This window comes from Podarcis tiliguerta, assembly GCF_965153285.1.
Source record: "Podarcis tiliguerta genome assembly, chromosome: 6".
Taxonomy (NCBI): domain Eukaryota; kingdom Metazoa; phylum Chordata; class Lepidosauria; order Squamata; family Lacertidae; genus Podarcis; species Podarcis tiliguerta.
This window is the reverse complement of record NC_139539.1, coordinates 52,252,918-52,267,239: the sequence shown is the minus strand read 5'-3', so window position 1 is coordinate 52,267,239 and position 14,322 is coordinate 52,252,918. Positions and strand designations below refer to the sequence as shown.

At 40.4% G+C, this 14,322-nt stretch overlaps 1 protein-coding gene across 3 annotated transcripts; it reads right to left on the bottom strand.

Annotated features, from left to right (window-relative positions):
- Window positions 1–2,666: 2,666 nt before the first annotated feature.
- On the bottom strand, window positions 2,667–14,310 carry CMPK1 (cytidine/uridine monophosphate kinase 1). 3 transcript variants are annotated; one of them, XR_014512975.1, is made up of 7 exons: window positions 13,962–14,153; window positions 10,194–10,340; window positions 8,708–8,860; window positions 7,767–7,843; window positions 7,586–7,682; window positions 5,285–6,106; window positions 2,667–2,811 (listed from the first exon to the last, which is right to left on the bottom strand). XR_014512975.1 is itself a non-coding variant. In XM_083447892.1 (6 exons), exons 1-6 carry the CDS (start codon window positions 14,151–14,153, stop codon window positions 6,065–6,067), a joined length of 708 nt encoding a protein of 235 aa, XP_083304018.1. In that variant the 5' UTR covers window positions 14,154–14,310; the 3' UTR covers window positions 2,667–6,064. The 3 variants fall into 3 exon arrangements, 2 of the variants coding, with proteins under 2 accessions (XP_083304018.1, XP_083304019.1); XM_083447892.1 differs by having other exon boundaries at window positions 2,667–6,106; window positions 13,962–14,310; XM_083447893.1 differs by having other exon boundaries at window positions 2,667–6,106; window positions 13,697–14,152.
- Between the last annotated feature and the right edge of the window lie 12 nt (window positions 14,311–14,322).

Genomic DNA, 14,322 nt, shown 5'->3' with positions numbered 1-14,322 from the left:
AGGGGAACGGTCTGTAGCAAAAGGCGCACAGGTGTGTTGTTGAATAACTGACCCAGTTGAGAGAGATTGCCATTACCATGATTCATATATTTAAGAGCAAAAAGAAGAAGATAAGTTTCTCTAATGAATAAGGTCAATAACAAAACCCTTCATTAATGAACAATTGTCAACTGAAAAATACAGTGGTACCTAGCAAGACGAATGCCTCGGAAGACGAAAAACTCACAAGACGAAAGAGTTTTTCGTTTTTTGAGTTGCTTTGCAAGACGGATTTCCCTATGGGCTTGCTTCGCAAGACGAAAACGTCTTGCGCCTTTTTAAAAAAACCGCCAATGCATTCCTATGGGAAACCGTCAATGCACAGTGGTGCTTCGCAAGACGAAAAAATCACAAGACAAAAAACTCGCAGAACGAATTAATTTCATCTTGCGAGGCACCACTGTAACAATTCAGTAATTGCCCTTATTAATAGTTTCTTTGTGTTTCAAACTTCCATGCAAATAAGGATCTGCTAACCAGTAACCCACTTCAGCACTGTAGAAATCAAAGGTCTGAAACTCACAAACATTAAGTATTACCGTGAATGATCTCTGGGAGAGAAGGTCACATTCATCCCTAAAATGAGTAATTTTACCTTAATATTGAAGAGACATTTTATTAAGGTCACCTGTGCCTTATCACTTTAATTAAGAGAGCCTTTTTAATTAACTTTTAACAAGCATGTCATCCAAACTGTAATAATCAAATCTTTCATTTTCGTGCAAAGTAAAGCACTATTTCGCAAAGTTCTTCCCCTTCCCCCATCCTGGGCACAATGTCTTTCTCCAGACACAAAAAGGAAATCACAGCAACAACAAAAATGATACTGTCTTTACAGTAACACTGACATTTCAAGTTCAAAGCATCCTTCAAGCTTCCCATCCTAATGTCTCATAAGCATTACAAAAGAAAAGACTCTCCAGATTCACCAAAACTAATATTGTTAGTGACTGACCAAATTTCCTTTGCCTAAGCAGATTACTGTAGTGGCTAATGGCCCCGAATGGGTGGGTTGAAGTTTTCTCAATGGGAGCAAATAGTTGGGAAAGGAAAGGGCTATAGTTCAGTGATAGATCACATGCCTTGCCTGCAAAAGGTTCCAGTTTCAGTCTCTAGGAAAGGCAGGGCAGGGCACTCCCAAGCCCAAAAGGCAACCAAGTGAGCTCCTGGCGGTTTACAAGCCCCGAGTTGCTACGGTTTACAGCAACAGGGCTGCACAGATGCAATGGCAGAGCCAACCTGGGATTCCTGCTGGTGCGTCTGTGCAGCCCCAACACATCACTACTACTGTCCTGCCCGAAACAGATAAACTATAGTGGTCCCTGTGTCAGGAGGTTGGCCCTGCAGTGCTGTCACACCATCAAAACATAGGCGTTCAAAGCATTTCACATCCTGTATCCTTTTAAATCTGCTTGTGGGAGAGGAGGGTTATTACAAAATCATAGAATTGAAGAGCTGGAATGGATCACGAGGATCATCTATTGGTTTGTTTTTGTTTTTGCTGTTTTATATTGTATTTTTATGCTGTGAACTGCCCTGAGATCTTCGGATAAAGGGTAGTATACAACTTTTAATAACAATAATAGCAATAACAATAACAAAATTGTCTTACTGTACTTACTGTACTGTTTGACAAACACAATCAGTGAGTTTCATAAGGACCTGTGCCCCAATTGCAACCTTGTAAGGTAGGTCAGTATTATTAGCTCTGTATTGCAGAGAGGGTCTGAGGCTCAGAGACATATTGGCTTTTAAAAAGATGGTAAGTTCATGGCAGTGGCAAGACTCAAGCAAGGGATCTTCATTTGAAGCTCAGTCTCATAAGACATGCAACACAAGATCTCTTATTGATTCATCACTCTGGTTGATGACTGCTAATAACACAGGGAGAAATTCAATATTGTTCTGATTTGATCATTCTGCATGCACAAGCATTTCTACTTCCCAGACAAAACAACACCTCCTCTCTGCTGTTCTGGAGGAGGGTTTAGAGGAAGTACTTGTACCTGGCCCTTGCATTTGCTCTTGCTTGCTGCCACGTAGTACACCAAACCTCCCAAGTTGTGATTTGGAGGCTCTGTAGGATGGCAGTCTTTAGAGCTTACACTGAAGCACTTGATTCTTCTTACTGATCTTGCATTTCTTATCTAGAGACTTCTCGCAGATTCCACAGGCAGCTTGAAAAGTCCGTAAAACCATAAAAAATTGTTCTTGGCTCAGGAAATTCACCCGCTTTGAACCACATCATTACTTTGTGATGATGAACACTTAAAACAAACTTTTGTTTAGCAGTAATGTACAGAGCCTAAACCTCTCACCTGCGAGCTCGAGCCATTCTATACAAAACAAGCACTCCTCCTTGTGGCAATCTGGAGTAATGAAGATGAGTACGGCCACGTTCTGAGTCTTGTCATTTAGCAGGGCTTTCTTCCAAAATGCATAGCTACAAGTCAAACACTCCCCCGTCCCATCTGTAGTCAAGTACAAATATCACTAGGATGGTGTTTCGATTTTCAGACAGCTCTGCCCTACTTCCCCCACATGTGTTCCTACAAAAAACAGTGGTGTATTTTAAAGTAGAGCTGCTATGTTTTGCAGACACATAATGGCAATGATTCACCAGTAGGTTATTTGAGAACAAAATTTTATTTGTGTACATTTTAGAATTTTTTTTTACAATTTGCTGCTCCATGGAATTATACAGGTTTTTTCTGGTTGCAGAAAATGGCGCTGGGAGGGGGGTTGGAGAGAAAAACACTGCATTCATGGCATCTGTAAGAGTGACAAAAGGAATCAATCCCAATTGTTTAAACGACACGATTAAACCCCAAATTCAATATTGGTAGCATATTTTTTAAAAATAAAAAATACAGTTGTTTCAGTTTTCAAACAGATAGCAGAATACATAGTAAGAAAACATACTCACTTCGATTAATATTCGTAAAATTCAAACACCGCAATATCACTACAATGAGGATTCTTATCTAATGACTAACTTTACGGAAGGACTTTCTAAAAGGTTTTGCTGGTAACACTTCAGGTCATGTTGGCTTATTTGATAGCATACAGACAGGATCAACATACATAGATCCATTACCCCCAGCACATTGAAGTGCAGTAAATGCCACAATCAAAGCATGTGAAGCATTCTGCACACAAACTATGGTTATACAGGTTTCCTATCTGAGCAGTTGAAGAAGTCCTTTGTGTACCCATCCATCTTCAAGCTTCCTTTGACTCAGGCCTGAATTTAGTTCCACTGAATCCCTTTTTGTCTTCCTGCTATAGCAGACAATCACTACAAATAGATTACCTTTCCTATTTGGGAGAGACAAGTCCAAGAACACAGCATGCTTATAAACACCAGGTTCATCCCCACTTCCAGGAAATGCTCACCAGCTGGCTAGCTACCTACCAACAAGAAGGATCCCAGCTCCCAAATTCACTATTTTAGGCCTTAAGCATGTCTACTAAGGCATAAGCAAATCGCAGAGATTGTCCTTCACAGTAGAAAGGGAGAAGAGTAGATTTTCCAATTTTCAAAGATGTATATAGAATGATTTTTGTGGGGGAAGGAGGGAATTGATGATGATTTTAATCAGCTTTAGTGATTGTTACTACAAGTAGGAGCAGTATGTTAATTTATTACAGTGGTTCAAACTATAGTCATAAGGAACCAAGAGTTCCATAGATGCTTATTAAGGGATCCTCAGAAAAACTAAACAAAACTGGTAACAATGGATCAGGAGAGGGTTTCCTGGAATGTGTGTCCTGCATGGAGTACTCAGTCTGCAAGGAGTAACAGCTGGGCTGCAACAGACCTTCCTAAAGTCCTTTGTGAGTGCACACCAAAATACTCCCCAGAATCCTGTGCAACAAGCAGATTCTATGGCAGATATAAAGGGCTCTCTTGCAGACAATCAAGGTTTCCCTGTGGGGAAGTAACTGAAAAGCCAATTCTCTAGAATAAGACTATGTGTTGGTTTGTACACGCTCTGAGAAAAGTTGGCCATGATTCCCCCCACAAAATAGCTGCACCTTTCAATGTTCTTGCAACTAATCTCAATAACATGGTGTATTTTAATGCAAAAATCTCATCCTAATACCGCACATTTTCACCTAGGCTTTCTACTTCTTGAGAACACCGGTGAAGTCAAAGCACAAATGTTCAGCTGGCCAAAGTCAATTGCAGTTCCTTAATTATATTTTAATTAAAAGACAAAATATATCACTAAAAGCTATTCTGTGAGAGGGAGACAAAAATAGGAAAAATAATAGTTGTAAACATAGTTAAAATGGTAGCTTATGAAGCATCCATCACAAGAAACCTTAATGAGTGCACTAATAAGTATGCATCATCACATTTCCCAGATCCTATTCAATGGACATTTTAAGAAAAGAAAAAAGAATAATAACCCCAAAAATGTAAGTAACCAGCCCCATATTTTTATGCCATTTTTAAATTAAAGAAATGTGCAATTAGAACAGTTGTGCAAGCATTTCAGCATGTTTTTGTTATCCAAATTAATCAAGTTATTAAAAAGTCATTTCTGCCACCAGTAACACATTAAATTTAAACAATACAGATCTAGTATGCTTTTATATTGGTCAAACCATATCAAACGTATAATTGAGTCGAAATGTCCAAGTTATACAATTTTAGTGGAAAATATAATCATAAGAATTTCCCCTCCAACCTATCTCAAAACATACACTTCAAATCACTGAATAAATAATTTTGTTACAAAGCTTCTAGATTTATTTTATCATGCAGCTAGAGTTGTGTGGCAAGTGAATGTTACCGTAATAGCTGCTTTCAAATATCTGATTTCTTAACCCTTGTGGGTACTGCAAATACAAAATGCCCATATTACTTGCAAATACACAGACACCTAAATGTGTGCAGCACCTACATAATCTGAATCCTCAGCCCTAAATGCACTAGGCTTGACCCAACTTAAGTTAGGCTGCAGTCCTAACCCTCTGAGATGGTATGTATTTGCCTGGTTTTGCTGTGATGGAGGCTTCTGCTGTGCTCAGGGGGATAGACAGTGCAAAACTCGCAAAATGGGATTATCAGGATGGATCCTGCAGGAGCTGTTAAGGATTGCTCTGCTGATTGCATTCTCCCATTAAAATCAATGGGATTAAAATTACTCATGACTAAACTTTTCAAATTGATTTCAGTGGGACCTAAGTGCAACGTAGATTGAATCCAACCCACCGATTATAAACTATAACGTACGTGATTTCCAGATACTGTTGCTCCTCATTATCTCTGGGAAAGGAGCTGTCCCTCTTGCCACACTTGCAAACACTCTGCATACTGTGCGGTTCCTTTTCTCAGAGGCTTCGCCTTCAAGCTTGTGTGGGATACAGGGAGCACCAAAATGTGAAAGCAATGGGACAACTTCCAAGTAGTGTGGTTAATATTGGGGTGCCTCATGAGGGTCATTGCTTTATTAGCAACCAACTAAACAAGAACTATTCAATACAAAGGGGATACTCTGTTTAAAACTTTTGCTTACAGCAATTGCCTGTCATTCAAAACAGCAAATATCATAATTTTTTTTAAAAAACACATATGATTTCCCTATATTTGGTCCAAAACTAAAAGAAAAAGAAACCGAAAATAAATTCAACAGGCCCTCTTACTTATATTTACAATTTCAGTATACGGGATTCTAAAAAATAACATGGCTTTGGACAGTAAGAAAAGACAAATTAAGGGGAGCACCAGATGCTTTCTGAAAATAGCTAGGATTAGCATTTAATTACTATTTTTGTTCTGCAATTAGGGTTCTTTACCAGTTGCAAATCTTTTTGACTGTATCTATCTTAATGACAAGCCACATCTAATTCTAACTCATATTTTAAACCAGGCTTTCGAATTAACCATTTTTAAACTGTTTTCAACACAAAAGTGTTTAAAAAGGCATATTTTATCACCGTTATAAAATGAACTATAGTAGCAGCTCTTAAAGCAAGATTCAAGCAAGTTTGAAAACAGTGTTCAAGTAGAGAACTAGCCTTCTTTATCAAAGATCTTCACAACTTTGCCAAAAACCTGCAAAAGAAAAGACATTACATAATTTTTCTACATTATACCAACAAGCACGTTTCATGAATACTGCAAACAATTATTTATTGCACTTATTAGCTCCTTTTTAAAAATGAAAAAATAAACTCAAGTGATGTATCAAAAAAGCACACACTGCACATTAAAACATAAAGCTAAAAGAGAGTAAAAGCTAAAAACACATTCATAGTATAAAAAGGCAGGACAAACACTAACACAAAGTGTTCAGAGTCTTAAAAGGGATGGAACTGTGAGTTTCTTATAATCACTATGTTCAACAGGCCTATTCAAGTTACAATCTACCACCATGCACATGTAGCACCCAGCCTAAGGCAATTAGAGGTGAAAACAGATGTAAATGTTTTAGAGCAGTGATGGAGGCAGCTTGGAAGTCAGGTAGTCAATGAAACACAGAAGGGACGGGATTGACAGTGAAATCATTATTTTCTAACTGATATATCTGTCATTGAAGTTAATGTGAGGCCTGTGGATGATACTGTGATGCACAAGAAAACTTCCACTCACACAATGGGACTTCTGCCCCTCTCCTACTTATCTGCTCAAGGGTCCCAAATCTTTTGCAGATTTTGGGGGTGCATAGAAGATTTCAGGGGATAGAAGGAAACTAATGGTGTCTGTTCTCCTGACAGAAGGCCATAGTTGTATTTCAACTGCCTGTCTTCACTATATAGATTGTCACCTTGATAATAATTTATGGTTGCACTGATTTGAACATTTGAATGTCATCTGCAGTACAAAAATCAGAAACTATAATGGACGGTCTCAAGGAGCTTCCAATCCTGGCAATCAAATTTATAGTGTGATCCCTGGAGTGCAAGCTCAGGATTCTGCAGCCAAGTCACTAACACTTACCAAGAAGAGGAAGGGCAAAGTGGCAAGGGAGGTCAGGACTGCATGGGCATACTGGCAGAGAATCTAGTGCTCATGTCAATGTGCTCTCAAAATTCCAATCTCAGTGCCACCTCAGTGCTCCCCCTCTTGGTAAGTAGAAGCAATGCTAATGCTATTGCTGCAGCTCTGTCTCACTGTGCCAACCACATCAACCATTGTGCCATCCTGTCTTAGACAATAAGGGCATGCCAATTGTATGATGAAGTACACTGCACTTGGATCCATGCCCTATTCCTGTACGCATGGTGCCCTGAACAAACCCCCTGCACACACACTTTCAATCTTATGTGCAGCCATGCTTGTGCCTGGGATCTGGGTAGCTGTTTTGAATTGATGAACTGAAAATAGGTGTAAATCGCTTGACCGTTAAGACATTTCTGTTTTAACGCTGACCACAGATTTACCTGGTATCTTCCCCATGTAAGAGAAAGAAGATAATTTAAAATGCAATGAAGAGTTGGGATATTTAAGCCCTAAGAAAATCCTGGTGCTTGTGTGTGGTTAATAGGTCATGTAAAGAAATTCAAAACCAAACCTTCTCTCTTCACAACTTACCTCATCAACAGATTTAGAGGCATCTACTTTCCTAACTTTGCCCATTTTCTCATAGAGGTCTATTATGGGCTTGGTAGACTCTAGATATGTATGGATTCTAAGGGAAAGAAAGATACAGCAAAGTCGTGAAATTGAAAAGCATCAGGAAGTCTAACACAGAAATGATGCATGGACCCGGTACCTTTTTTCCAGACTTTCTCTGTTGTCATCACTTCTGCCACTGCTCTTTCCTCTTTCAAGGCAACGGTTAATACATACCTTCAAACAAAAATAAAAGTGTTATTGAAACATGAAGCCACTATCAAAACATGAAGCTACAAAAAGTAAACAAAATACTTGACTTTTTTAAGGTACAAGACTAAAGCTATACATTAAACATTTTGCACTAATATATTCAGCTTACCTTCAATTACTTATGCTGTATATCGATAACACCACTTTTGGAAACTTTCAAGTGAAATAAGAATTTAGACCTTATTCCAGCAACGTGAAATCTGACATTTCACAATCAGTAGAACAGAAAGGCATCTCCAAAACGGACCTAGCATACTGTGGTAAAAGCCCTTGAAGTCTAATTATCCACTGAAATTCACTGTACCAGGCAAAATACAACACATATACTGAACTATCATTTATGTACAGCATTCAAGAATGTATGCAGTCTTTTATTTCCTAAAGAGAATACCCTATCTAATGCAAAGGACAAAGTGATTTTTCAAGATGACAGAACTGGGGGAAAGAGGTGGTTGATATAAGAATTAATTTTGCCTGAATACTATAGAATATCAGTGCTCGCAAAGACTTCTTCACTGCTGGAAGCAAAAGAAAAAAAGATATCCCCCACTTTCTACAATTCTAATTGTGCTCTGGTAATCAATACTTCTTTCTGCTATGGGACAGTTCAATAGAACTTTTTTCCACCATGTCAGTTAATTGTAATTGCGAGACAATTTTGCCACAAAATTATCTAGGCTTATTGCTGGAAGGAACCAATTAGCACATACTGTAATTAGTATCAAAATGTATAGAAGGGAAAAGAGAAATGGAACAATGGAACATTTTTCATTGTCTCTCTTCATACAGCACAGAGGAAAGTTGCAAGTGTCTTGATATTGTGATTACCTCATTGTCACAATCAAAAAAGAGAACAAACAATACATCTGCTTTTCCATCCATGGTTTTGTTCCAGCCCTGAAGATTGTCTTCATTTCTGGGAAATCCATCAATTAAGAATTTATTCTTCTGTGCATTGGCTTCCATAGTTTCATCCATAGCCTGATGGGTAACAGAGAGCTCATATTAAACATGATTTTCTACAAGCATAGTATTGTGACATCTAAGTAATAATCCCCCTGTACTACAAATACACGTGTGCTTTTCATGTGAACTGTTACAGGTGTACCAAACACATTTCTTGCAACCTTAAAGTTAATTCCATACTATCTTAATACCAATATACTTATGGCACAATTGGAAAAGCATTTTAATGAACAAATGTGTACCACAAAAATAAAATAGATGAGACATTCACACAGAAGGAAACAAGGGAGAGACAGTTTCCACTCATTCCTTGTTCACTCTGCAACTTGAGGAGAAGATGTTCTGAAAGGCGGAGGATTTCATAGATCAGAATAGGAGATGGCAGTGAGAGCTACAAGAGGGATGAAAGAGAATTGCTTCTCCCTTCCTTTTCTCCAAAGGGAGTCCTTGCAGGATCTCAGCCACTTCCATTCACAGAATGGCAACTCTGGATCCAATTACAGAATTGGGACTCTGAGGATCATCTAGTCCAACCCCTTGCAATACAGGTAAATGCAGCTGTCCCTTACAGGAATCGAACCTGCAACCTTGACATTATCCGCATCATGCTCTAGCCAAATGAATCCTAAATATATAGCCCATGTAGTCCAATTACTTGCAGCAATGCAGTAAAGCATTTATTAATAAAAAACATCCTTCGTAGATGAGTGATTTGCCTATCTCTGGGCTCTAAAGCACACAAGACGTAACCGGCTGTGCATTCACATAAACAATACTATTCTATATATTCTTATCACAATATCAAATGTTTATCTTGCATTTAACAACATATAAAGTGCAATAATATAGACAGAAGTCCCAATGGATCAGTGTATTCATAAAGACCAAATATCTGCTGGTTTCTGTTCCACATAGGGTTCTGGCAACCCTAAAGAGAAAAGCATTGTTTTTTATGAAAAACGTAACAGGTACAAAAGTAATTCATCTATCTGTCTTGCACAGCAGTGGGAAATCTCAGGCCTGGAGCCTGAATGTAGCGCTCCAGACCTCTCTGCCTGGCACTTGGGCTTCCACTTAGCATTAGTTCTGCTCCACACACCCCTTGAGAGTTCTTTTGCCTGGCTGGTATGTCTGCATGTGCCCCTCCCTTGAAGACTACCCACAAGGGAATGCAGCGGTCAAGCTGAAAAAGCTCCCCCCCCCCACTGGTCTTGCATGTTTTTGTTAGCTACTAACAAAGGGAAAGCAAATTTTTATCTAACCACGTGAAAGTTTTGTTTTAAGCTGTTTTGTTTTGTTATAGCTCCCCATGGAAAACTGTATACTCAGCGCAGTGTTAAAATCTTACCCTCTTTAACAAGCTGATGGTTATCTCAACAGGAACAATTTTTCCATCTTTAATGTAACTTTCAATGAGCTCTCCATATTGAGAGCCCGGTCTCTTCCTCTCATCTCGAAGCAGGTCACCTGCTGAGAGGTGTGTGTAACCGTATTTCTAAAAGAAAAATATACATTTAAATATCTTATAATTAAGTATAAGCAACATCTTAAATGAAATTGGTACGTATTCTTCTTTTTAAATGCACCACATGCATCACTATTACTAAAAGACAACATGCAATCCACATATGCATAGAACATTTTCCTTTAGGCTCCCTCACCAAAGTTTAATATGTAATTTTGTAAGAACTCTCACATTTGTTGGAGTTATTTCCTCTATGGAACTTTGCAGAAACCTATTAGTTAATATGTTTTCCATTTCCTCAACACCTTCATGTAATCAACAGGTTTTTAAAATACACTGAATTTCCCTTATAGCAAGCTCACTTGGACAAATGACTCACAATTCAATCCAGGTGTCAAGGAAAGCTGGCAATGTTAAGAATATATGGGCAGCCCCATCAGATCAGACAAGGGACCTATCTAGACCAGTATCCTGCTTCCCACAGTGGCCAACCCACAAGTACAGTAGGAAGGACAATATAGGCAATGACTGTTTTGCACAAGGGTTGTTTTCCTGACTCCCCTGCTGTTGGTGAAGCACACATTAAGCCTGCCCCACTCCCTTTCCCAGCCACTTCCAGGTTGTGGGGATGCACATGTGCAAGGTCATGTGTCAACTGGACACGCATCAATTGGCCTGTAGACCTCTCCAACATTGCTCTCCGGTGACTAGTATTCAGAAGCATTGTGCCTCTGAATTTGAAAGTAGCATGCAACAATCATAACTGTTTGGAGGTTCTAGCAGGGGAGCGCAGCTATCGTATACCCTTGACCGAAGAACGGTACACTCCTTCTATCTGGGATGGTCGTCCTCTTCCACCGAGCGCGCAGCTTCGGGAGGGACGCACATGGAGCGGTGAGGGAGGAAGGGGACACCCACCTAGCCAGTCAGATCAGCCGAATCAACCCTGGCGATCAATGGGGTGACAGATGTCGCAGCCAGATCGCCCTCACATCCGCAATAATCATAACTGTTAATAGCAATTGATAACTTCTGAACAATTAACTGAAAATAAGGTTATCATTTTGTTACAAGTGTTATCAAATACAACTGTCACCTGAACAGAATCATTCCATCAAGCTGTAGCAGAAAAAGAGAAAGGATGCAAGGCAATGGAGAGAAGTAGATTTTGGTTTCTCCTCTTCCTGAACTGCTTCCATCCCAACTAATCATTATAGGAACCTGTAACTTAGAATTGTTATCCAAGCTTGCTTATTTTCTCCTTCCTTCCTTCCTTCCTCTCCATTTTCTTTTTCTGGTGCATCTTTTACATTGCAAGCCTGAGGGCAGGAGTCTACCTTGCCTTGCTTTTACTGCTCTGTAAGCCACCTGGCTAAAGAGCAGGGTGGGTGGGTGGGTGTGTAATTGCACCATAAGTTTCTGCTTGTTTATATAATTACTGTTTACTGCTCTGAATTTAGAACGTTAATTTGGCCAGCACAATATGCAGATGTTACACCAACCCAACAGATGCCAAAGCAGGAACAATTTCATTGAATTCCTGTTCCACCAACAGAGGACTAAAGGAAAGTTATGCTAGAAGACGATGTTAGGAATACTGTACACATTCACCTAAATCTCAGTGAAATGTATGTTACTTTGTAAAACATCAAGGCAAAATTTTGCATACTGATATCTCTCAAAGGATCCTCATGGTGTGCTCCATAGCCTTACTACATATTTTAAACTAATGTTGTATATAAATAATAAGTCTGTTATTCCTAATATTACCTGCAGAAGCCATAACCTAAATCAAAGCTTTTCATAAGAAGTTTTACCCTGAAAACCCTCACACCGACATGCAGCATTTCTGTCTGCAGTTGAGGATTATGGTTTTAAAAACATTTTCTATAGAAGAGAACAGGCAGAAATAAATCACTATTTGGCACCCATTTATGTATCTGTAAATCTAACCCACAACTCAGTTAGCATATTCTGACTTAACTGCTTTGTACAATACATTAAACTTTTTTAAAAAAATCTTAAGATGCCTTGTAAGACAATATTTTCTGGTCAGCAATTTGCCAATACAAATAATGGATCTTAGTGACGCAATGCAAGTAGTTTTACAGTTGGGAGCCACACCCAAGCTGTAAGTCATTACTAAGAATCATTGTGACATGTGACCTATGCCTTATTCCTTCCGTTGCTCATGACTGTATGTGGTGTAAGATTACCATTAGTAGTACTGCAATGGTACTGAGAAACTAGTCAAAATCGTATTTTTTGTTTCAATTGATTAAGTTGAAAGCTAAACTGAAGGATTAAGCACTGAGCCACAATGTATGCTTTCATGATCACCACAGATTACAGAAAAGGTTACATTCAGAGTGGAATAAGGTATTAGAACACATAACTCAACATGCATTTATACCATTTATGACCTAATTGTGTTGCCAACTTTTGATTTCAGCATAAATTGGACTTTTAAGGTTTTATAGTGCCACAAAATTTGTGACTCATACCAACCCTTATTTTAACAAGTTATGTTTGCGGTCTCCAAGCCTGCAAAGGAAACCCTGCCTGCCTCAAGAGAAAGAGGCTTAAGTAGACCACTCCTTGTTTCTTCCCAACAAGCTTTCTAAGGCAGAAGTGCTGTGTGTACTTGCCTCATACCCCCTCAACGTGTAATAGTAGCCTTGAAGGTGGACATGGTTTTACACCTTGATGCGAGTTTCTAGAACTTAGGGGCATACTTATACTACAAACTGAAGTCGGTTTAAACCCAACAGCATCTCCCAATGAATCTTAAGACCAGCAGCTTATTGATTATGAAGATTCTTTCAATTAGTTGGAAGCCATGAGAGTTGAATAGCTTGAACCATTCCCCAATTAAAGAATGAATGCAAAGATGCACAAAATTGCTTTCCCCCCTCTTTACCCTCCATACATAGGATCTTCATAAATTACTAACAGAAACAATCACACCAGAGGTTTAGATGAGCATTGAACCCAAGCTTTTTCTAGCCCACAATATACCGGTAACCACCACCTCCTTCCATAAGCACCTGCTTAGTTACCGAGGATCTGTCCTTTTCTGCAGGCGTAACGTGGGTTGTCAGCACCCGGGGCAAGGCAAGTAATTTGCACCCCCTAACCCATGGATTTGCGCCCCCTATCCCGTGGATTTGCGCCCCCTAACCCCCAGATGTTGCGCCCGGTGCGGCCTGCCCCCCCTGCACCCCCCACGCTACGCCACTGCTTTTCTGTGTCTGACTGTGGAATACCTTCCCCTGAAGCATCCCTGAGACGGCTACAGCTTTTGCTTATTTATTTATTTTTTCTGTTGAAAAGAAAAGATTCTTTTATTATCACGTGTATCTTATAACATCCGTTGCCCTGCTTACCGTGCAACTGCTATTTCTAGCTCTGAGCCTCAACACCAGACTCGTAGCATATTTGATCCCACCGATATCAAGTCGGGTCCAAACCATTTGAGAATCTCGAGGGCCACAAGCCAAGTCGGTCACAACTACAACCCCCATCATCCTCTGGGCGCCAGTGGACAGGGTCTAGGGCGCTTCTACGGGCGCGCTGCTTGCTAGGCATGGTAGTTCTATCGCGGAGGGAAGAAAGAGGGAGAAGAGACGAGGTGCCCTTTCCGTCCCTTACCTCCACAACGCGGGCGCACTGGGTCCCCTTTCCGGCGCCAGGCCCGCCGAGAACGAACACAACCACCGGCTTCATGAGGAGCAGCAAGCGAGGGGAAGGGGCGGAAGAAGCCAAGGACGCCGCCGCCGCGCCCAGCCGAGGAGCCGAGGGACCGACACGAGCCGCGGAAGCCAAGAGGCAGCGACAGAACATACGCCGGGGGGGGGAGCGCCGCGCCGGCAGGATGGTGGGCTCGCTAACTGTCCCGACGCCACCTCACTCCTCCGGCTGAGGTGGCTGCTGAGGTGTCACCGGGAAGGGAAAGCGCTTCCGGGTTCCCGCCCGGTCACTCTCGCTGCTGCTGCTGGGGGAGGGGCGACAT

Coding starts and splice junctions, on each gene's coding strand:
- CMPK1 (XM_083447892.1), bottom strand. CDS start 14,153: ATGTTCTGTCGCTGCCTCTTGGCTTCCGCGGCTCGTGTCGGTCCCTCG. Junction 10,341..13,961: donor AGTGCGCCCGCGTTGTGGAG/GTAAGGGACGGA, acceptor TTTTTCTTTTAG/AAATACGGTTACACACACCT. Junction 8,861..10,193: donor CCATCAGCTTGTTAAAGAGG/GTAAGATTTTAA, acceptor GTTACCCATCAG/GCTATGGATGAAACTATGGA.